We start from the raw sequence: 25,064 nt of genomic DNA, 5'->3' as shown, positions 1-25,064 counted from the left end.
TTATTATTATATGGAGTAGGGCTGCATGATATTGGGAACATCTGATAATGCAATATTTAGTTTTTCTGCGATTATATATTGTGATATGAATATAACTTGTTCATATATGACTTGAATAGCTCAATTTGTTAAAGGGCCATGAAACCCCCTGGTTTCAGCAGGGTGTTTTCACACCTCTACTTTGGAAAAAGTCAGAAAAGTGGGCGTGTCCAGCTCTGTTTAGGGGGAGTGTCGGAGAAAGAAAAGAGGCATGGTGTGGGAGTGTCTATTTGTGCGCGCTGACTTTCAGAGTCAAAACACACACACACACATACACATACACACACACACACACACACAGGGGAGAAAGGGATTGTGTTTACATGGATATCTGTAGTCGAGCGTGTGTTATTCCGGTCACAAAATGCGGTGAAAATCCTACACGAGGTTAAAGTTTGGTTGTGGTGCTAACATGTTTACACTCGGTGCAATAGTTAGTTCGATACGAACAAACTGAATAAACAAAGAGCACTGGTCGCTCACTTACCAAATCTGTAGAGACAGGACAATCACCAGCAACTAGAGCCGCGTCTTTATTAAGAGGAGACTACAAGCGAATCTGGATCTCAGCGTTTGCAGATGAGAACAGCTCTCAGGTAAACAATAATCCTCCTTAGACACGTAAGTTATTGTTGTCGAGCGTCGCGTACACTGTTAATCCACACGTGACTCCAGCTGCGCTCTCACAGAGAGAAAATGAAAACGAAACTTCACTGCAGCAAACTATAAAAGCAACACTTCACGCTTGTTTTGCCAACACAACGTGGCGTCTCTGTCGTCTAAACACTGTGACAGTAATGAATATTAATGAAGTTGCACAATAGAGCGCTCTGATTGGTTTGAACCAAGCTTTACTCATGCATTAATGCATCACACTGTAAGACGTAATAAGACACACTCTGGCACAGACGTCCAGTCTGCACGCTGGAATACACGCTATTATGTCATGACCGTGACGCAGCTTCAAAAATTAGTTTCAAACCGGAAGTACAAATTTGCTTGAAATAACGCAAAAACAACCAATTTACACTTTTTAGTGAAATATAGGTGTCCTAATAGTGTTTTTAGCAGTGTGGGACACACATACGACTGTCAACAGCTCAACACATGTGTTTTGGTGTTTCGTGACCCTTTAAGAACTTTGAATTTCATGTTGATTGGGATGACTTTGTAGTCTAGATAATCTGCATACATTTATTTTTGGGTGAGTCTAACTGTATTCGAGTGTAAGTTTAATAAGCAAATGTCAGAATAAAAATTGCATATTATTCATTAGATACAATATTAAATGCAATAAATTTTCATTGTTATAATTTCTGTTACACAAATGATTTAAATGCACTTGAATTCTTACAGTCGAAGACCTTAAAAACAAATCAAACAAGTGCTCTTTCACTGTATAAAGCAGGGGTGTCCAATCTGCTTGTTAAGTGTGACGTCACGCGGAGCGGCTTCCGGGTCCAAGCGCTCTATTTAACTGAATGGGGAGACTCATGAAATGGTAATAATAAACGTTTACGAAGCAATTTAAGGCTTTCGAAAATCACGATCGCAGTATATATGTCCATGCCTAATATCTAGGCCCACACGGAATCTGCGCGTGCAGAAATCCGCAGATTTTCCACAGAATTCCGCAGATTTCTGCAGATTTTTAGCCAATTATTAATTCTGTTCATTTACTTGAGTAAATGTGTAAATCTGAATTTATTCAGTAATTTATTACTTTTTATTTAATATATTAAGGTTTTAGTTATGATACTCAGTTGGATACTCCCAAAATAATTCCGCAGAAATCCGCAGATTTCTAACAAAATTCTCAGCAGAAATAGCAAAAAACGTCCGCAGATTCCGTCTGGCCCTACTAGTATAATTTATTATATTATTATTATTTATTATATTATTTATTTATCTAAATGCAGCAAGCCAAGAGATTGTTGTGTACACTATGACTTTATGTAAAATTAACTTTAATGTGTGATAGGAATAAAAAGTGATCATAAACGGATGATTTCTCAACTCAAATGAGTGACTTGGACCCGGAAATAGTATTACATACGTCACCAACACGTCATCACTTAACAAGCGGATAGGGTTTTGTCGATAGACGATGCCATCCTCCATCACCGATGGCCGACAAACTTCTACGATGCTGAGCCGGCATCGCGATCCATCGCCCCGCCCCACATTAATATCGACATATAACCTGTTATTTGCATGTCATCTTAATAGCAATGATGGTATTTTCATGAGCTGTGTTAAATGTTACATATAGCTGCCGCTTGCACGGCTGACAGCATCATGAGGATTAAATGAAGGATTATACAGCACCTCTTGTGCTTAAAATGTGGAGATTCAGTGGCAAACGCTGTTACCTGCAAACCTCATCCCACAGACATTACAGTGAATGGCTTTAGTCATTTTCATAGCAAACTTGAAGACACTGGAAGTCTTTTATCCACTCTTGGAAAGTGTGAATGGTGGATTAACATTCAGCACATGATCACTAATAAGATGTGCCATTATTAGTAACTGCAGGTAAATCTGTCAGTGTTATTTTCATTCTCTCATCTTCAGAGCAATTTCACCGTTGTAGCTCCTGTCATCTGAAGGCGGAAGGCATTGGCTGAGTGATTGACAGATCACTGTCAATTCCACTGATTGGAATGATTCACCAATCATTCGTGTTCAGTTCTAGAGCAGTGGGCCAATAGGAAGAGCAGAAAGGCGGGGCAAGCATTGCAGGCTTTTTAACTTCAGCAAGTTCACATAACAACTGTTAATCTGTTCCTGAGTGCTGCGTTTGGCGTTTTTAGGTGCACAGATGCATTCTGCATAAACGTCTCCTTTATCCGCGCACGCGGTGAGGATTTTGCAGTGAAAACAGTGAAAATGTATGAACTAAAGTGAACTCCAACCGAACTCTCGTCTCCTCCACCAGCTGTGGGAAAAGCCATTAGAACGACACAGATCAAGGTGCCCTATTCATGCCAGAGTCCTGCGGAAAAAAAGGGGATTGACAGGTGGTCATTTGTTTGTAAGTTTATTTATTTATGGTTTGGTTATGGGTAAAGCAAAGACCATGTGGGTCAGGTAGTGAAAACAATTAATTAATTCGTTATGAATTAATTGATATTTAACAACGATCCCCACCCCTGCGTGCGACAAAAATGGCATCGTCATCGCGATTTTTCATATTAGACATCGTACAATGCCAAATTGGTCAATATTGCCTAACCCTAGTGTCCAAACTCAGTCCTGGAGGGCCGGTGTCCTGCAGATGTTAGTTCCAACGTGCCTCAACACACCTGCAAGAATGTTTCTAGAAAGCCTAGTAAGAGCTTGATTAGCTAGCCCAGGTGTGTCTGATTAGGATTGGAATTAAACTTTGCAGGACACAGGCCCTCCAAGACCGAGCATGGACATGCCTGGTATAATGGTTAAACTTCACAATCACACAATTCTTTTTGCATTGTCCCTTATAACCAGCAGGTGTCCTCAGTGTGCTGTAATCTACCTAATCAAACATTAGCTATGTTTTCAACTTAAGATGCTAATTTAATTTGTGCAAAACTGGAACATCGCATAACAGATTTACAAAATAATGACGCAGCTCTATCCAATGAGTTAAATAGCAAAAAATATATACAGTGAGGTCTAATAATTTTGAATTCAACTGTGTGTGTATGCGCAGGTTCGACTGTCCCGTCCTGGCCAGAGCTCTGGATGAGTTCAGCCTCCGCTCTCATTTCCAGAGGGAGGTTTCTGGCTTCGTTGACACTCTTCCTCTGGCCCGACAGCTCCTGAAAGACCACGGCCTGCAGAGTTTCAAGCAGGAGAGCCTGGTCAAGAACCTGCTGGGGGTCTCATATGCAGCCCATAATGCACTAGAGGACGTGCAGGCGCTTCAGAAACTCTACTGGAGACTCAAGCCCTCGGCCAATCAAATTCAGCAGCACACATTCACTCTCGACTCGTTGGCTAATCCACCTGTCAATCAAGTTCAAGTTGGAGCATCAGGAGAGAGTGGTTTGTGTGAGAGATTCAGGAAAGTGATGGATATTACAGAAGAAAAACAGGAGGATTAATTTTCAAGCTGGTCTCAGGTCAGAAGCACAGTCATCCTTTAGTTCAATCAGTATTTATAAGAGCAGCTAAACAGGTTTAGTGTGAAAAAAAATGTAGCAAAACTGCTCATTAGTAATACGTTGAATGGTTTGAACTATTATCTGTGTTTTTTAAAGAATAAAATTATTTAAATATTTAAATTTTTTATTGTCATTCATATCTATATATATATCTGTTTATTTAATTAAATGTTGTTATTAAATAAACTTTGAATTTAAATATTCGATTACATATATATGAATGATTAAATGTAAATAAGTAAATTTGTATTTTTTTATATTAGTATTTTATGTTTTATTTATATTTTTAAATATTTACTATAATATGCTATGAATATTTAAGATATATTAAATATATAGCCAATAAGAAGAGCACAAAGGCGGGGCAAGCAGTGCGAGCTTTTCTACTTCAGCAAGTTCACATAACAACTGTTTTAATCTGTTCCTGTGCACTACAGTGAACTCCAACCGAACTCTCGTCTCCTCCACCAGCTGTGGGAAAAGCCATTATTAATAAAATTATTTAAATATTTTTAAATTTTATCCTCATTCATATATATATATATATATATATATATATATATATATATATATATATATTCATATATATATATATATATATATATATATATATATATATATATATATTCATATATATATATATATGAATATATATATATATATATTCATATATATATATATATATTCATATATATATATATATATATATATATATATATATATATATATATATATATATATATATATATATATATATTCATATATATATATATATTCATATATATTCATATATATATATATATATATTCATATATATTCATATATATTCATATATATATTCATATATATATATATATATTTATATATATATATATATATATATATTTATTTAATTAAATGTTGTTATTCAATTAATTTTGAATTTAAATATTCGATTACAAACAGTATATATGAATAATATAAATAAATAAATTTGTATTTTTTATATTAGTATTTTATGTTTTACATTTATATTGTTAAATATTTACTATAATATGCTATGAAAATATAACTTAGTTAAGATGTATTAAATATTTACTATAAACAAATCTGTAACACATGCACACACATACTTTGTACACTGTGAAAAGCGATAGTTGGCTTTACTTAAATTTTTTTTGAGAAACCACTACCTTCAAATGATTAAGTAAATTAATTATGTAAAATATGCATAATTTATAAAAAATAAGTTAAGTGAACTTAAAAGTTGCAACAGAAATACTTTACATTTTTTAATCAACTTGCCACTTTTAAGGGAACAGGTTTACTCACTTTAAGTAATTGCCTTTTACAGTGTAGTGTGTATGCATGTAAATTGAGAAAGAAATGTTTAAATATCAATATTGATTCTATTATAATGATTAATATAATACTGAATATTTATTAAATGTTTAAATATTATTAAATATTAACTTTATTCCTTTAACTTGTATTACTGTTTAATTATTTAATTACATTTTATTATTGAAATTTTTATGAAAACACAATCATTTAATATATTTCCTTAGTAAAAATAAAATGTAGTTATGTATAGTTCTATGGGAAGCTGCTTTGACAACCCACATTGTAAAAGCGCTCTACAAATAAAGATGAATTGAATTGGATTGTTTCTAATTTGTTCCAAAATTATCTAAATTAAGCACAGTAATTCAATAATTAAGTAATAGTCAACAATAATTAAACAAATGTTCAATCACAAGCTTTAGACTGCAATCCTCACATTTTTAAAAGCTTCAGGTCTTGCGAAAGCATTGTTCCCCATCTTGACTTGTACCTCTAAATGCACTGTTTCATGAATTTGAGCTCATATCCTGTTTGAACTTCACCCAAAAGGAAACAATAATAACGGCTACACGACTAAAGCAAACAAAAAGATCCAATAAGCCACCGTCAGTAAACGAGGACACAACCTTTGTCTGGTAAAGCTGTTGCGTAAGCTCTTCATATCATAAAAACCAGTCCAGAAATGAGCAGGTGAAACAGCAGATGAAAGATTACACAAGTTTTATTTAATAGAGATTACATACAGACTTCCTCTTAGCAGACACATGCTCCATTACAGCTCAGAAAGTGCCATACATTCATCATTCTTTCAGACTTTAGCCATCGAATGCATGCGCTGATCTCAGAACAGAGAATAAAGGGCCGTTCACACTTACGATGATAACTATAAATATAACAATAACTATATTTAGGTCCACACCAGCAAACGATAACTTTATTTTTAATTCTTGCTTTTTTTTTTGAAGCAAGGTGTCCTCATTGTGTGATTTCTAGCTCATCTGACCAGTGAATCCAGCTCGTGTAATCCATCTAATCAAACAGTAGCTATGTTTCCATCCAAAGATGCAAACTTAATTTGTGCAAAACTGGAATATCGCATAACAGATTTGCGAAATGATCCAGCGTTTCTATCCAATAAGTCAAAAAGAACAATATCGTCAAACTGCAGTAGGAGAAGCCACTGTGGTACTCTTCTTTAATAAACGAGCTGCATCTCAGAACACAAAGACAAAACTAAATAAACTCAATGTGGAGCCTTTTGGAGGAGTAAGAGGTTTTTTGGGAGCGCAGACAGATGCTCCAAACCGAACAAAAAACGTATCAGTTATGCGCATACATTTTTTTTAATGCGCATTTTCAAAATTGACGCGCATCCTGGCATTTTTATCAAGCATGTTTTATGCAATAATCCAAAATGTTCATAAAAATAGGGCAATGGAAACACAGTGTGAGGGTTTAGCAGCCGCAATCAGAGTAGTGGATTATAGGCCTGTCACGATCAAGCAGCAACTCCCCGCTCTCCCTCGTGAAGCAAATACGGAAGTAACTTAAACTGCAATTCATAGAAATTCCACTAGGCCAGGCTCTATATAGAGGAAATGTCTATTGAGCGCACTGTCAAAATGCTAGCTTTACAGCAAAAAAAAAGGGTGTTTATAGCCTGGTACAAAGAACGATTTTGCTTCATGTAGCCAACATGACCCTTCATGATAACTGTGAGGGGGTGAATTTTTTTTAATAATATCCGTTTCGTTTATATTAAGCAGGGGTCACCAAACTTGTTCCTGGTTCCTGTTCCTAATTAAACACACCTGATCAAGCTAATCAAGGTCTTACTTACCCAAGCAGGTGTGTTGAGGCAAGTTGGAGCTAAACCCTGAAGGGACACCGGCCCTCCAGAACCGAGATTGGTGACCCCTGATATTAAGCTTTATGAAGTCTGCATAATTAAGGGCGTGGCCACTTGAGTGACAGCCAGGTCTCGCTGGTCGTCGTCACTTCACCTCAGCTGATTCCAGCTGATTAGCTGCTGAACTCGGCGTATACATCCAATTTTTTTGTGTTTTATGCGGCTTTACATAGACAGTTGCCTTTTGGAAATATTTCCTACAACTATCAGATGATATGGCATGCTGTGTGCGCTTAATTGTGCTCACAAACCATTCACGTGGCCTCCATTTCCTAAGTGAGTGAAATTATATACTTTTATACCATCTCTATAAATGTATGTTTTATTTAAGATCATTTATCTTTTTCTTGTGACCTGTAATGCACTCCAGAATCTGACAGATTGATTAGCTGTAACCCCAACGATATTATTTCTCCACATAATAGTTTAAGCTGTGTAGTCTGAACTCTGCCATCGTTTTACATTCAGAACGATTTCTACATCCCCCATCGTTGTTGTCATCTTTATAGCTATCGTACTTTGTGTGAACGGTCATTAACATGGCTCCAAAAATACTAGACATAATTCTGAAAACCAACAAGGCTGAGGTCAGTGGTCTGGCTTTACATATATCAGAAGAGGGCACTATAAATACAGTAAACAAACATCAGGGTGACGGGAATTTTCCCAGCATCCTTTGTGCTCTCCACACGGTAAATAGTGCAAATAGTAACTACATTAATAAAAGCATAACCACACATCAAGCCACGAAGGAGGGAGAATAGAAATCGGTAACAAAGTTTCGCACGTATGAAAACACTTTTTCAGGGTCGGTGTTAAAATTAGCCGAACTGCTAATCAAATCACAAAACTCACATCGTCAGTAAAGCCCTGAACATGTTTCCGGTGTTGGAAGAGTGTGTCGGCGACAGTAGTGCCATGGAAAGGCTCTTAAAAACGTTAAAATTGGTCTCAAGGCAACGTTACCTGGTTTTTATGTAAAAGTAAAATAGTTTCTGTCCTAATATCTGTTTTTTAAAAAGGTTTTTTTGAACATGCAAATGGTGTTTCATTATCCTTATGCAGAAAATCTCTAATGGAGCCAATCTGGGTTCATGAAATCTTGCAGCCAATAGCGAGTGATCATGCATTCGTGCATTTAAATGAGCCGTCAATATTTATAGTCTTAAAGGGGCAGTTCACCCAAAAAAAGAAAGTTTGTATCTGCACATTTAGTTCAGTAGAATTAAGGAAAATATTGGTAACACTTTAGTTTAGGCACATATGCACAAACCACTAACTAACACTACTAGTCTAATAATAGTACGGTAGATGTTGGATTTAGATTTTGGGATAAGGGTTGCAAAATAGGAACGTACTACTAATGAACAGCTTATATCCTAATAATAAGCTAGTAGTTAAAAGCATGAATTGTGACCTAAACTAAAGTGTTAGGGATATATTTTATAAATAATATTAAATTTCTTCCATAGACGAACCATTTTGCTTGATAAGACCTCAATGTGTCATCGGTGGCCACCGGGATTCATTTTGGTTTGCCTGCATGCTTTTTAGACTAAGTGATTCATTTATAGGTGCACTTAAGAGAGTTTTACAAAATGATGATGTTATTGGAAAGCACCCAATCAAACATGGCTATAACCCAACAGGACTCCACCCCGACTATAGTTTTAGACACGACCAATCCGACCGCAGTTGGGGTCATCTGACCAATCACAGTACCATAGGAAGGGTTCATACAGATTTTTACTTCTAAAATTCCATGACTTTTCCATGATTTTTCCAAGACTTTCAAAAAAATTTTCATGACATAATGTTCCATGCAATGTCTTCATATGCGTGGTAAAAGAAAAACAATGCATGTTCAAAATTATTACAGCATATCGTAAAACATGCAACAATCTATTTAGTTTTAATTTATATATATATATATATATATATATATATATATATATATATATATATATATATATATATATATATATATATATATATATATATATATCTATGTAAAATTGAGTTGAATGATGCTTACAGCGCACTAATAATGTCAGAGTAAGGCCAAGGACAGAAAATAAGTAAATAACCGATATTTAAGTATACAGATATCTATTTACTATGACTTTTCCAAAACTTTTCCAGGCCTGGAAAACGCCCTGTTAAAATTCCATGACTTTTCCAGGTTTCCCATGACCATATGAACCCTGCATAGAGTAATTTGACCAATCAGAGAAGAGTTCTTTGACTAATTAGAGCACAATGAGGTCATCTGACGAATAAGGGCAGAGTTAACTCATCTTACCAATAAGAGCACAATAGGGTCTTCTGACCAATCAGAGAAGAGTACTTCTGATTGGCTGCCGGTGTGTTTTGAGACATTTTTTTCAATTATAACATGCACTTTTAATACCATATTAGTATTACCCAGGAAAGAAATCTTACCAGCTTATTTTTAAACTAAGAGCAGTTGCGGACATGTGCAAACTTCCGCATTTGCATCCTTTTATTTGTTGCTTGACATTGCAAACTTGTTAAAGAACGTTCCCCTTATGTTTGCATTTGGCTGTTTTTCGGGAACCAATTTAAAAATACTCAAGGAACGTTCTATGTATGATCTTCAATGACTTATTGAAAATAAGCTATATAATACTGGATTTATTAAGATGATTATTCAGTGCAAGCCATTCTAACGAAAGAAAAAAGTCTTATATATATATATATATATATATATATATATATAATTGGTAATAATTAATAAACTTTCACCAAAATCTAATAACTTTAACCATTAATATTTTGGTTTGGGGCTAATAATTAAGAACTCCTAAAATCCTAGCAATCGTTGATTAATGCTGGTGGTTTAAACTCTTACTTTTCACCGTACAGTCAAATGATTGAATATCCTTTCCCTCATAAATAAGACCCGTCTTTATTTTATGTCGACTTTAATTTATATACTGACATATTTCTGAAGAACATGCACAACGATTAAACAACCTCGTTCAAAACCTCAAACTGTTTTTTTTTTTTTTTTTTTGGTTAGCATAGCCATTTCAACACTAAATGTCATTCTAATATTTATAATCTCCCACTTAGGAGGGGTTATTCGTCATGCATGTTCATGATGAAGCCAAAAACATGGGAACATGAGTTCTACTGGAAGTGTTTTAGCAGATTCAGGACAGAACGGATGGTAACGGGATGTTTCTGAAGCGTCTCCTACAGTAAGCAGCACGCTCTGAACATGGTCATGCCTGTGGATGATGTTAGCTGTAAAGAGACACTCTCATTGGCTGAAATGAAGAGCACTGAGCCTCGTTTTAGAGTGATGTCCGAGAGTGCAGCAGCAGACGTGGCGACGGCCTCACCGTCAATGACCAGCAGGATTCCTGCAGAATCCAGAGCACTCACAGTATACTGCTGCGTCGAGGACGGCACCTGAAGAACAACAGCTACATTAGCATCATATTACTCTTAAAGTGCCCCCGTTATGCTTTTTTTGGATATAACCATTCGTTTTGTGGGCAGTGAAGCTGTTTGTGAATTTTAATTACTGCTAGGTTATAAAAGATTTACTGTCTGTCAAAGAAATCAGTTCTAAACTGCCTGTAATGCCATCTGATCAATCAGAGCAGAGCAGGGTCAGCTGACCAATTATAGTGCATGAGGGTAATCTGACCAATCAGGGTACATAAGGTAATCAGCTCTAATTGGTCAGATGACCCTATTCTACTCTAATTGGTCAGAGTAAACTATATGATCAATCTTAAGTGTCATCTGACCAATCAAAGTGCATTAAGGTAATTTGACCAATCAGAGTAAAGTAGGGTCATCTGATCAATCTTAAGTGTTATCTGACCAATCAGAGCGCAATAAGGTCATCTGACCAATCAAAGCAGAGTAGTGTCATCTGACCAATCAGAGCGCAAAAGGGTCATCTGACCACACCAAGCATAAAAGTCATTTGACCAATCACTATGCAACAGGGTCATCTGACCAATCAGAGTGTAATAGCGCAATCAGACCAATCGGAGTGCAATAGGGTAATCTGACCATCCTGAGTGGAATAGGGCCATCTGATCAAAGTTGAGTAGGGTCATCTGACCAATCAGAACGCAATAGAATCATCTGACCACACACAGCATAGTAAAGTCATTTGACCAATCACTGTGTAATACGTTAGTCTGGCCAATCAGAGTGTAATATGGTAGTCTAACCAATCTGAGCAGAGTGCAGTCATCTGACCAATCAAAGCAGAGTAAGGGCATCTGATAAATCTTAAGCGTCATCTGACCAATCAACGTGCAATAAGGTAATTTGACCAATCAGAGTAGAGTAGGGTCATCTGACCAATTAGACCAAAGTAGGGTCATCTGACCAATCAGAGCGCGATAGGGTCATCTGTCAAATCAGAGCATAGTAAATTAATCTGACCTATCAGAGAGCAATAGGGTCATCTGAGTAATCAGAGTGCGATAGGGTCATCTGACCAATTAGAGTGCATTAGGGTCATCTGACCAATCAAAGTGCATTAAGGTAATTTGACCAATCAGAGTAGAATAGGGTCATCTGATCAATCTAAATTGTCATCTGACCAATCAGAGCGCAATAGGGTCATCTGACCAATCAAAGCAGAGTAGTGTCATCTGATTAATCACTGTGCAATAGGGTCATCTGACCAATCAGAGTGCAATAGTGTAATCAGACCAATCAGAGTGCAATAGCATAATCAGACCAATCAGAGCTTATTAATTAGAGTGCAATAGGGTCATCTGTCCAATCAGAGCATAGTAAATTAATCTGACCAATCAGAGAGTCAGAGTCGAGTCATCTTACCGATAAGAACACAATAGGGTCAAAGTAAAGTAGGGTTATTTTTCCAATTAAAGCAGAGTAAAGCAGCCTGACCAATAAGAGCAGAACCGTCTGGAAAGGCGGGATTTAGCGAGATCAGATCCTTGAACCAATCATTTCAAACACGGTCAGAACAGAACTGATAGTGTGATGCACATCATGAGAAAATGATAGTGTTATTTGACTCGTAATGGATGTGAACATGTTGAAGGAGACCTTCACAACATACAGCATAATGAAAAAGCATAACAGGGGACCTTTAAAGGACAGGACTGAATCTGTCTGAGCAGCTGGCATTGGGCTGATGTGTGTATTTGGACCTGTATTCTCATGACGGTGAAGTCTGGCACAGGAGGGTCGTAGAGGTAGACACAGGGGTCGGCGTTGTCCCGCACACAGGGGAAGATTTTGGCACTGACGGGAGCTGGGCAGTAATTCAACATCTCGCACAGAGTGTCCACGTCTATGTATTTGGGGGTCAGTCCGGCACGAACGGTGTTGTCAGAACACGCCATACACTCCACACAGTCTGCAAAAACAAATGAGAAATATTGAGCACATAAATATATTTCACAAAAAAATGTACACAACATGCATGGAAGATTGATGACCACAAAAACATACGCAGACCGTAATACATGCAAACTATATTAATATTAACTATTATTACATGAAGGATTGTTAAATTCGTAACAATAGTAGTTAATATATACACCTTACATGTAATAAATGATTAAGAATTTATTTTTAAACTAATATTATGGAATAATAAATGCATATAACATGCAATACATGCAATAGATGAACAACTATAAATTATTATAACAGGTTATTGTGGTAATATTATTAAATAAATACAATAAAAAAATAGAAATTACACAACCTAAATGGAATAAATAAACGTTAATTAAATAGTATGTAATTAATATACATTACATATTATTAAATCAATATTATTTAATATATATTATACAAACCACAACAATCCAACCTCGATGAAATGGATGATTATGGATTCGACTATTAATACTTTTAATTGTACAAAGTAAATATTAATGAATATTTCTATACATTTATATAGTATTTTTGTATTTTATTAATATAAGCAGTAATATTACTTGTATATACACAACACATTTAATAAATAAACAAAATTATACCAATATTATTAATTATTATGTGGATATTATAAAAAAAATCACATTATTATTATTAAAATTATGATTATTTTTATAATTAAAATTATAAATTCACACACACACACACACACAAAAAAAAAACGTTTTCTGATTAACATGATGAACTCTGACCTCCGGACAGATACGCATGAGGCTCATTTGCCCCCAGAAACATGGCCTCTCCCGGCTGCAGCACGATGCGGTTGAGGAAATAAATGGAGAAGCAGCCGATGTCTCCGGGATACTGGGAATGAAGCCGCAGCAGCAGCTCTCCGTTACTTCCAGAGGTGTCTTTACCTGCGGCTTCTGAAACGACACAGCAGGTCAGACCGGTTTCATCTCAACACAGAACCACACAGATGCAATAGATCAGATCAGGAATGTGTGTTTGCAGATGTGGGAGTGGAAGTCCTGGATAAACATTAACTATTGTTTCAATCCACCTGTTTTTACGTGCATTTTTGGAATATCGCATGAAAAGTGCTTAATGGAAATGCTAAATGGATGCAAATATATTGACTCTTTGGATGTAATCGATGTTTTATTCGCAAATGTTTTATGCGTTATTCCAGTTTTGCGCTTAAGTTTAATTTGCATTTTTGAATAGAAACATAACAGCTGTTTGATTATATAGATTACATAAGCTGGATTCACTGGTCAGAATTGCTAGAAACAGCACACTGGATGGAAACATAGCTACTGTTTGATTATATAGATTACACAAGCTGGATTCACTGGTCAGAATTGCTAGAAACAGCACACTGGATGGAAACATAGCTACTGTTTGATTATATAGATTACACAAGCTGGATTCACTGGTCAGATGTATTAGAAACAGCACACTGGATGGAAACATAGCTACTGTTTGATTATATAGATTACACAAGCTGGATTCACTGGTCAGATGTATTAGAAACAGCACACTGGATGGAAACATAGCTACTGTTTGATTATAGATTACACAAGCTGGATTCACTGGTTAGATGTATTAGAAACAGCACACTGGATGGAAACATAGCTACTGTTTGATTATATAGATTACACAAGCTGGATTCACTGGTCAGATGTATTAGAAACAGCACACTGGATGGAAACATAGCTACTGTTTGATTATATAGATTACACAAGCTGGATTCACTGGTCAGATGTATTAGAAACAGCACACTGGATGGAAACATAGCTACTGTTTGATTATATAGATTACACAAGCTGGATTCACTGGTCAGATGTATTAGAAACAGCACACTGGATGGAAACATAGCTACTGTTTGATTATATAGATTACACAAGCTGGATTCACTGGTCAGATGTATTAGAAACAGCACACTGGATGGAAACATAGCTACTGTTTGATTATAGATTACACAAGCTGGATTCACTGGTCAGATGTGCTAGAAACAGCACACTGGATGGAAACATAGCTACTGTTTGATTATATAGATTACACAAGCTGGATTCACTGGTCAGATGTGCTAGAAACAGCACACTGGATGGAAACATAGCTACTGTTAGATTATATAGATTACACAAGCTGAATTCACTGGTCAGATGTGCTAGAAACGGCACACTGGATGGAAACATAGCTACTGTTTGATTGTAGATTACACAAGCTGGATTCACTGGTCAGATGTATTAGAAACAGCACACTGGATGGAAACATAGCTACTGTTTGATTATAGATTACACAAGCTGGATTCACTGGTCAGATGTATTAGAAACAGCACACTGGATGGAAACATAGCTACTGTTTGATTATATAGATTACACAAGCTGGATTCACTGGTTAGATGTGCTAGAAACAGCACACTGGATGGAAACATAGCTACTGTTTGATTATATAGATTACACAAGCTGGATTCACTGGTCAGATGTGCTAGAAACAGCACACTGGATGGAAACATAGCTACTGTTTGATTATATAGATTACACAAGCTGGATTCACTGGTTAGATGTGCTAGAAACAGCACACTGGATGGAAACATAGCTACTGTTTGATTATATAGATTACACAAGCTGGATTCACTGGTCAGATGTGCTAGAAACAGCACACTGGATGGAAACATAGCTACTGTTTGATTATAGATTACACAAGCTGGATTCACTGGTCAGATGTGCTAGAAATAGCAAACTAGATGGAAACAGCTACTATTTGATTAGGTAAAATACAAAAGCTGGATTCACTGGTTAGATGCGTTAAAAACGGCACACTGGATGGAAACAGCTACTGTTTGATTCGATAGATTACACAAGCTAGATTCACTGGTCAGATGTGCTAGAAACAGCACACTGGTTACAAACATAGCTCGTAGACAAACTGTTTCCCTCTCACCTTCCTCTGAGATTCGCTTGACTAGCATGTTGAGCTGGTCCACAAACAGCTTTTTCTCGCAGTTCATCATTCTGGTAAAGCATTTCTTTAGGGCGAGAGACGTTCGGTGTGGGTTTCCGTCAGCGCTCTGCAGCTCCTCAGACGCTTCATTTCCCACCAGCGCACGGAACTCTGGGACATCTGATGAAAAAACCCACAAACCACACATACAGTTGCAAATATTAGGATAAACACATGTGAAACTGAAACTGCCAGTAGGTGGCGACAAATCCTGTGTTAATGCTTGATTGATCAAATAATTAATTTAGTTGATTCATTCAAAGTTGCTGATTATTTAAGAAATAAAGCCAGCCTGATGAATAAGCCCACAAACCACACAAATATGGCTGGAAATATTAGGATAAATGAACGTGACACTGAAACTGCCAGTCGGTGGTGACAAAGCCTAGTGTTAATGACTGATTTATCAAGTCATTCATTCAATAATTATTAAAAGCAACTGACTCTTTTAGAAGTAAAGCAACTTCTCTGACTCAAATGATTCAGTCAAATGCAGATTCATTCAGCAAGCATTGCTTCAAGACACAAATGTTATCGTGAGAGATTATTGTACAAGGCTGCCAGCAAATGATGATTTTTCTAGTCGTCGATAGTTGTTCGTTTAAGATATTAGTTGGCTAACCCCAATTTACTCAAATAATACCTAATAAATCTGGAGAATCTTCAAGTGGCTTCTTAAGTTTACACTGTGTGTGAATGCTTAAGAGGGTTCATTAGGGACATTTGAACAACAGTGGTTTGTTCTGTAGCCATTAAAAAAAATTGTAAGGTGGCTTTTAAAATTGACCTCAGCATTTATTAAAATATTTGTGTTCATTTTCATTCCAGCCAAACTAAAATAAATAATAAAGAAACTAAAAGGAATACTGTGAAAACTGTCCTTGCTCTGTTAAACAGCACTTATGAAATGCTGTTTTATTCATTTAACTTCTATAATGAGACATATTTAGATTTAATGCAATATTTTGTAAAACAAAAATAAATTTAAATTGGTATAAAATTTGACACATTTCTGTATCTTTAAAAGCAAATAAAAACTGCATTTCCTCATATACAGTGGAAGTCAAAATTGTTAGCCCTCATTTGTCTTTTTCACATATTTCCCGAATAATGTTTAGAAGATTCAGGAATTTTTCACAGTATTTTCAATAATATTTTATCTTCTGGAAAAAGTCTTATTTGTTTAATTTCCACAAGAATAAAAGCAGTTTTCAATTTTTTTTAAAGCCATTTTAAAATCAAAATTATTAGCCCCCTATTGATTGTCTACAGAACAAACCATTGTTATTGACCTTATTCTAAAATGCAGAAGTGCGCCTGTTTTCGTGATTGTCTCAGAACTACTTGCTCTACAAACAAATGTTTGCATGACTATACAGACCAAGTAGAATAATATAATAAGAAAATATCAAATTGCAACATCAAGCAGCAGAATGAGCAGTTTTTAACGTCAAAAAATGAATGGAAGTGAATGAGACCGGAAGTCTCGAGCCAAAAAGATTCAAATGGCAGCGCCCGCTCGTCGGCAGAGAATAAGGTGAATACAATGAGTTGCATAATTATCCTAACTTTACGCTAATTAACCTAGTGAAGCCTTTAAATGTCACTTTAAGCTGTATACTAATATCTTGAAGAATATGTAGTCAGATATTATGTGATGTCATCATGGCAAAGATAAAAGAAATCAGTTTTTTTGAGATGAGTTATTAAACTATTATGATTAGAAATGTGCTGAAAAATCTTCTCTTTAAACAGGGGACTGAATAGTTCTAACTTAAACTGTAATTCATTACACACTCACTTTTGAGAAAGCCCAAGATTTCCTCCATGGGCCGGAAACCACAGAGACCCTCAAACTGCGTGAGAGCAATGGCCATCTCCGGCTTGTGGTTGTTGTCTGGATAATGTTCAGGAAATTGCGCATGGAGTCTCGCAGCCAGCTCCTTGCAGACAAGAACAACATGGTAGGGTACTTGCTTTGTTCATTTTATATTTATCTTAAACCATTATACAATCTTTAGATACACATCTTAATTCATTCATTCATTTTCTTGTCGGCTTAGTCCCTTTATTAATCTGGGGTCGCCACAGCGGAATGAACCGCCAACTTATCCAGCACATTTACGCAGCGGATGCCCTTCCAGCCGCAACCCATCTCAGGGAAACATCCACACACATATTCACACACACACACACACACACACACACTCATACACTACGGACAATTTAACCTGTACCGCATGTGTTTGGACTGTGGGGGAAACCGGAGCACCCGGAGGAAACCCACGCGAACGCAAGGAGAACATGCAAACTCCACACAGAAACGCCAACTGAGCCGAGGATCGAACCAGCGACCTTCTTGGTGTGTGGCAACAGCACTACCTACTGCGCCACTGCGTCACCTCACACGTCTTAATATCATTCACAATCTTATTGCACATTTTTGAAAAAGAGCTTACAAATCTCGAGGGTAAAATAAAAGTTTAAATAAATAAAGAGTCCTGCAATCAATCAGACTGGAAACTGGACTTTTTTGGGGGGGCCAAAATTCTGTTCTGGACTTGCTAACTCTGCATGAACGTTTACAAATGTAGGGATTTTTGATCTTTGTTCTTGTCATACTTCTGTGATCCAATGTTGTTTTCAGCAATAATAATAATACTGTATGAATATGTTTGTGTTTTCTTTATAGCTCATATTTAGGGCATCACCTGAGTCTAATATTTACAATTTCTTTTTTTGACATGAGAAGAAAAATAGTAAATCAACCAATTAGCTTGCAATAAATCAGCGAATAGGAGTGTTTTGCAGTTACCAATAAACTTACGGTGAAACTTTTAAAATTGTAAGGCTCCAGTGTTTCCACTAGGATTTTTTTCCAGCAGGCCTTTTTTTAAACACAGAACCTCCAACTACCAGTGGCGTTATTTCAATGACAAATGTCGTGAGCGCAGTATTACAAGTCGAGATCGCATTTATGTAATAGCCTACAGCATGCAAATCTCTTTGCTTACGCGTAGATTTCCTCTGCTCGTGCACAAAACTTCTTACGCGCCCCCTCAAATATACCAGCTCAAGCGCAGATCTTCTTGTGCGCTATTAAATAAACACTGCTGAAGTGCGATTTAGTGCGTTTATGTAACACGTACGTCACCAACATTTATTAGATTTCCTAGGAATATTTATGAATGTCTCCAATAAACCTACAGAGCGATATTAATGCGTCCTGAAGTAAAGTGAAACGGCTATACGTCGTGTTTGCTGGCCTCACGCATCACGCACTTGTCAGTCAGTCAGTCAGCACGTAACCTTAAAGGGTTAAACAAATGACGCACAGCTCTTCTACGGTTACAGAAAAGTTTGCGCTGTAATAATTCACTTACTTCTTAATATGTTTTAGTTCGATTATCACTCGCTATTAAAAAAAAAAACATGACTGATGTAGCCGTGGCGGGATCAATTTTGGCGTGGCGCCCCGCCATAGAAGAATGAATGTAGCAGAAACCATGGGCTCCCTTTAAAGCATTGATCATGTACTTTAATTAAAATGTAGTCTGATATATAGAGCAATATAAAATAAAATAAATTTCCATATTTTAAAAACATGATGGTGCAGAACAATGTCATTTAATGCAGTGTGAGACCCTATCTCAATCAGGCAGTGAATATCATTGATCTGGGAGAAACCAGATCTCTTAAATTTTCCAATTCAAAAGTTCTAGAGCATATAGCGCATATATATATATATATATATATATATATATATATATATATATATATATATATATATATATATATATATATATATATATATATAATATATCATATTTGAGGTCTCACCCTGTTGGGATGCGCCTGGATGGACAGAGCCGTGTTTACAGACAGCACTTTGAACAGGAAGGGAAGCTGCCCATGAAATGTGTCCTTGACCTTTGACCCCAGGCATCCAGGGAAATCTGCAATCCACTGGCCCAGCGTCCTCTGGGAAATCCTGTTGTCTTTGATGAGAGCGTCGCCTTTGGGGTGAGCACCCATCCACAGCTGCAACAAACACACAAATGCTGATTTATTTTATCTTTGCCATAATGACAGCACAAGATATTAAGACTAGATATTCTTCAAGATACTAGTATTCAGCTTAAAATGACATTTAAAAGCTGAACTAGGTTAATTAGGGTAAAGTTAGGGTAATTAGACAAGTCACTTTATAACAGGGGTTTGTTCAGGAAACAATCAAAACAAATATTGCTAATTCCTTCATCACATGATATGTGGATCCGAGAAATCTTTGAAAAATTAAGATGTTTTCTTGCAGGATCTCTCAAAAAAAGATTTGAGAGGTCCTGCAAGAAAACATCTTAATTTTTTTGAGAGCAAAAAAACTTGAGAGCATTTCTCATCTATGGTGAGATCCGGATTTGCTGCTCGTCTCCTTTAAAAAAGACGCAGCTCCAGTATGTGTTGATTGTCCTGTCTACAGATTCGGTAAGTGATGCGATCAGCGCCCTTTCTTTGTTCGTTCAGATGGCAAAGTTATAGTACGTATGGTCAGCTGTACTCTTTCAGTGTTTACAGACAGACCTTAGTCAAAATGATTTCTAAGTTGCTTAGTTTACAGTACGTTAATATCACTGCCATATTGAAAGATCCGCTGTAAATGCTGCTCTCTGAGTGTAAACACGTGAACACTAAGCAAACTATTGCCGACCGTCGTGTTGAATTTTTCGCCGCATTTTGTGACAGGATAGTCTACACACACACTGCTTTCTGACCTCCTGAGTGCATCTGAGTTACAGAGAAATGCAGAGGCTTTTTTCTCTTACACGACGTGCGGTATCAAACATCCCACCGTCATTAAAGGTTCAGGACACACTGGAGAACTTTTTTTTTGTATATTAACAGATTTGTGTGTGTTGAACATCAGTAAAGACGATGTTAGCACCTGTCAGCTGTAATTGTGGGGAAAACTGGATAATTTACAGCTTTTGTCAGCTAATTTCAGCTTCCGGGTTTAAAATGGTTTTTGGGGCGGGATTAAAATCAGCGACGGAGCGCAGTACTGCAAGTGCAATGAGGACGCGTCGGTTTCTCATTATTATTCATAGCGGAGTTTTCTTATCCTATGAGAAGAGTCGACTGCTTAATTATTCATGAGACCTGCCAGAGTCAAGCCCGAGCTGAGACACGGACCCAAGCACACAGTTTTTAGCCGTTCATGAAGGCTCATTTGCGTTTGTTTTCATGATCCACGGGGTTTGTTGCATGTTTTCCCCCGCGATCTTGTCAGGGCCGATCATACAGCAAAGCTGTGTGCGTGCTGCTAGCATTTTTGTCGGGAGAGCAGCACGAGAATTGGAGAATGGCGGACGCTGTCTTTTATCAGGAGTTCGTTCACATTCAGACACATCACTGTGCTGCTGTGTTTGCCTAAATCCTCCAGATGATCTGCAGGGTTAATGGTTAAAATAGACAGGTCAGGAGACCTGCTGCACTGAGTCTGCTGGATATGGGGATTGAGGGAGAAGTCCTCATTTATAGTGTTTATATGAACACGATTATCTTTATAATGATATAAATTGTGGTTATATATATGAAATTACGAATAACAAATGTAGCAGGGCATTAAATCACTGTTCATTTCTTTGCATTTTAACTTTGTAAACTATAAACTCATGCGTCTCCTCATGGGTTGTGTCTCATTTTGTGAGCTAACTGACAACAATAGTTGTTCGCTCCTCTTCTCCCCTGCTGGCCACGCCCACTCCTGCCCTATGCTCGCGGAGCTCCACGCCCATTAATCATGCATCTTTTTAAAAAATTCTGAAGTAGATTTTAACCGAAAGTGCAGGGTGTCATGGCCCTTTAAACACACTGTCTCCCCTGCGTGTGTGTTTGTTTGTACTCGGTCAGAAGCGCATGCCTAAATGGCAACTCCCATTTTTATTCAAACCCTGCCCATTTTTCTTCCGCCGACACTCCCACTCAAACAAAGCTAGACACACCCACTTTCCTGACTTTTTCCAAACTAGAGGTGTGAAAACATCCTGCTGAAACGGGGGGGTTTCATGACCCTTTAATGTTATTCAGGACAGTAAATTAAGAACAACTATGAGCAAATACAGGGTGAGTGCTCACAGTCTGACTGTAGAGACGGGCCGATACCGACAGAACTGACAACCCAGAGAGAGCAGCATCTGTCCACACTGTGCCCAGGCAGAGGTGAAGACGGAGGAACACTTCAGCACATCAGAGAAACATTCTACCCCAAACTAGAGCGTAGAGCAGGAGAGAGATGAGAGAACACACCCTCAGCACCATCAACGGGACGCCAGTGGAGAGAGTCAGCACTTTCAAGTTTCTTGGAGTCCACATCGCTGAGGGTTTGACATGGACGGCTCACACAGACGCAGCGCTGAGGCCGCTTCCTCAGGCGTCTCAGGAGGTTTGAAATGAGCCCCACGTTCTACACCTGCACTCTGGAGAGCATCCTGTCTGGCTGTATCACCACCCGGTATGGAAATAGCACCAGCAGCATTTGCAAAGGCCTACATAGGATTGTGCGAACTCCTGGACGCGTAGTAGGAGGTGAGCTTCCCTCCCTCCAGGACATCTACACCAGGCGGTGCAGGAGGAAAGCCAAGAGAATTATCAGCGACTCCAACCACCCAAGCCATAGACTTTTCTCTCTGCTGCCCTCAGGCAGACGGTTCCGCAGCATCCGATCATGCACCAGCCGACTGAAGGAAAGCTTCTTCAATCAGACTATCAGGCTGATGAACACTTAACACACCCCACACACACAGACTCTTCCATACCCCTCACTGCACACCATCAATATGTAGCATGCACTGCACTTTAACCGATCCTTACTTGAAACAATACTGCCTATGTAACGGAGGCCAGCTAGTGTGTGCTGTGCAGGTAAACCTCACTCCTCTGACCTCTAAAGTTGCTCTAGCGACAGATGCTAGAGGCCATGGTCTTTAGCCTTCTTGGTAGAGCAACCGACTCCCATGCGGAAGGTCGCCAGTTCGATACCAGCTCGGAGCGGGTTGGGTGGTTTAGGACCGGCGGGGTTACATTGGTGCCGTGACCCGGATGGGAGTGAGGTTTAGGGGGGTGAGTGTAACAGAGGCCAGCTAGTGTGTGCTGTGCAGGTAAACCTCACTCCTCTGACCTCTAAAGGTGCTCTAGCGACAGATGCTAGGGGCCATGGTCTTTAGCCTTCTTGGTAGAGCAACCGACTCCCATGTGGAAGGTCGCCGGTTCGATACCAGCTCGGAGCGGGTTGGGTGGTTTAGGACCGGCGGGGTTACATTGGTGCCGTGACCCGGATGGGAGTGAGGTTTAGGGGGGTGAGTGTAACAGAGGCCAGCTAGTGTGTGCTGTGCAGGTAAACCTCACTCCTCTGACCTCTAAAGGTGCTCTAGCAACAGATGCTAGGGGCCATGGTCTTTAGCCTTCTTGGTAGAGCAACCGACTCCCATGCGGAAGGTCGCCGGTTCAATACCAGCTCAGAGCGGGTTGGGTGGTGTAGGACCGGCGGGGTTACACCTACAACTATGTGGACGCCTATTCATTGTACATATCGCTGTCAATTTCACATTGTCGTTGTATTTTGCACTGTCGTTGTATTTGCACTATCTATATTTTGTACTGTCTGGAGGCAACATCTAAGCTTTTCACTCATCATAGCACACGTGCTGCTGCTGATGTGACTATAAAAGTGATTTGATTTAATTATCCTCAATTTACTGAATTAGAATATAAAACACAACTGCAGTATTAACTAGGGGGGAAACTGACTGTGTTCTTTATGCGACGCAATACATTAATGCCTGTCACAGAGAGAGCAGACGAATAAAAACATCAGTGATGCGCTTGCAAACACATGCACGCGCGCACACAGTGTGTACCTCTGCATAGGGTTTGCTGTGCTCTATGAGCGCCTGCGGGTCTCCGCCGATCACCAGCCGCGCCACCTCACTGTCCAGACCAGTTTTACCCCAGGCGTAGTTCTGCACCACACAGCACAGAGGAAACACTGCAAAACACACACACACACAAAACTGCTTCAGATAAACACACACACACACAGAGACTCCGAGTAACCAGTGAAGGAATGAACGCATAACGCGAGTGTCATTGAAGAAGAACTGCTTACACACTCAAATCCAGCATCACACTGCAGAAAACACTCGTAAATTACCAATCCAGGCACACCACACACACACCGACGGCAGCGGTAACTAGTCCTGGTTTAAGATGATGCATTACTGTGTTTTTTTTGCTAAATCAAAAATGAAATGTGAAGCCAAGAGATTTAACTGACCTTTCACTTCCGCCATGTCTGCAACGCTGACGGTCACGTATGTTGCGTCACGGCTAGCCAGCCAATCACGAGCCTTCATATGTAAATAAACATTATTCATGATGTATATCTTGGGAGTTGTTTTGATTTGTTAAATATATCTATATAATATATTTAACCAAGTATAGCTAGCGAAACTGCGCAAACAATAAAATATGTAAATAAGAAAATAAACGTGTATAATTAGCAGAGTTTATAATAATACTATTTTTCCGCTTTAAATTTTACAAAACAATGCCGTTTTTAGTAAAACTCATGTCTAAAATGAATTAACTACCTAATTAATATAAATAAAATAAATTAACTTCTTATAAGGCATGTATTATGATGGAAGGTTTTCCTCAATAAAATAAATTCATTTGAAACACGATTTATTTTTTCTATCTTGTCAAGATGTGGATTTATAAATAAAACAAATCAACTATTAAATGTAAGTAGATGACCACAAATTATAAAATGAAAATATAATTTTGGTCATTTTTATCAATCAATTCATAAACCTTCTTTATTCATAAAAATGTACAAATATTTTAGGTGAAATGTTTATTATAAATCTTATAAATCCAAATATTTTGCAATAGTGCAGAATATATATGTTTGTGTGTGTGTGTATATACTTTTTAGTGTAATAGTTACATCTTTCCATACTTTACTATTGAACAGAATCCATATATATATAAGTATAAGTATATATAAGTATGGTAGATGAAAATCTACCAAACAATGTTTACTATTATTCCTTCTACCTTTATGAATATAAAAATTACTAAATAAAGTAAAATTCTATATAAAGTCCACTCTTTTTGATTCCGAATATAAAGTTCTACGTCTGCTGATGACGTCGAGGGCTGATCAG

At 37.7% G+C, this 25,064-nt stretch overlaps 2 protein-coding genes and 1 long non-coding RNA gene across 6 annotated transcripts in view; 2 read left to right on the top strand and 1 right to left on the bottom strand.

The window, feature by feature from the left end:
* plex9.2 (PML-like exon 9.2) overlaps window positions 1-13,981 on the top strand; it is a 17,328-nt gene extending 3,347 nt beyond the window's left edge. The window contains exons 3-4 of one of the 3 annotated variants that reach the window (XM_087310240.1): window positions 3,731-4,142; window positions 13,591-13,981. In XM_087310240.1, coding sequence (XP_087166366.1) covers window positions 3,731-4,124 — 394 coding nt within the window. In that variant the 3' untranslated portion in view covers window positions 4,125-4,142; window positions 13,591-13,981. 3 annotated transcript variants of the gene reach the window in all.
* Window positions 9,587-24,220, bottom strand: mpi (mannose phosphate isomerase). Of its 2 annotated transcripts, none has more exons than XM_087311111.1 (8): window positions 24,002-24,197; window positions 23,754-23,881; window positions 19,678-19,878; window positions 17,639-17,780; window positions 15,778-15,957; window positions 13,581-13,754; window positions 12,591-12,799; window positions 9,587-10,854 (listed from the first exon to the last, which is right to left on the bottom strand). In XM_087311111.1, the coding sequence occupies exons 3-8, from the start codon at window positions 19,870-19,872 to the stop codon at window positions 10,636-10,638; spliced, it is 1,119 nt and encodes a 372-aa protein (XP_087167237.1). In that variant the 5' UTR covers window positions 19,873-19,878; window positions 23,754-23,881; window positions 24,002-24,197; the 3' UTR covers window positions 9,587-10,635.
* LOC147830746 (uncharacterized) lies at window positions 15,599-18,505 on the top strand. The gene is made up of 3 exons (XR_015526146.2): window positions 15,599-17,120; window positions 17,375-17,806; window positions 17,901-18,505. It is a non-coding gene; the product is annotated as an uncharacterized LOC147830746 (long non-coding RNA).
* Window positions 24,221-25,064: the final 844 nt, after the last annotated feature.

Source organism: Danio rerio, chromosome 25 (assembly GCF_052040795.2).
Source record: "Danio rerio strain M-AB ecotype USA chromosome 25, GRCz13ab, whole genome shotgun sequence".
NCBI classification, from domain to species: Eukaryota; Metazoa; Chordata; class Actinopteri; order Cypriniformes; family Danionidae; genus Danio; species Danio rerio.
Note: the sequence above shows the minus strand (reverse complement) of the source record. Positions and strands in the feature narration are given on the sequence as shown.

What these genes read in the sequence shown, in the direction of transcription:
- mpi (XM_087311111.1), bottom strand. Translation starts at nt 19,872, where the DNA reads ATGGGTGCTCACCCCAAAGGCGACGCTCTCATCAAAGACAACAGGATT. An exon ending in TCCAGGCGCATCCCAACAGG is followed by an intron (nt 17,781 to 19,677) that starts GTGAGACCTCAA and finishes CTTGTCTGCAAG; the next exon opens with GAGCTGGCTGCGAGACTCCA. An exon ending in TCACCGTCATGAGAATACAG is followed by an intron (nt 10,855 to 12,590) that starts GTCCAAATACAC and finishes GTTGTTCTTCAG; the next exon opens with GTGCCGTCCTCGACGCAGCA.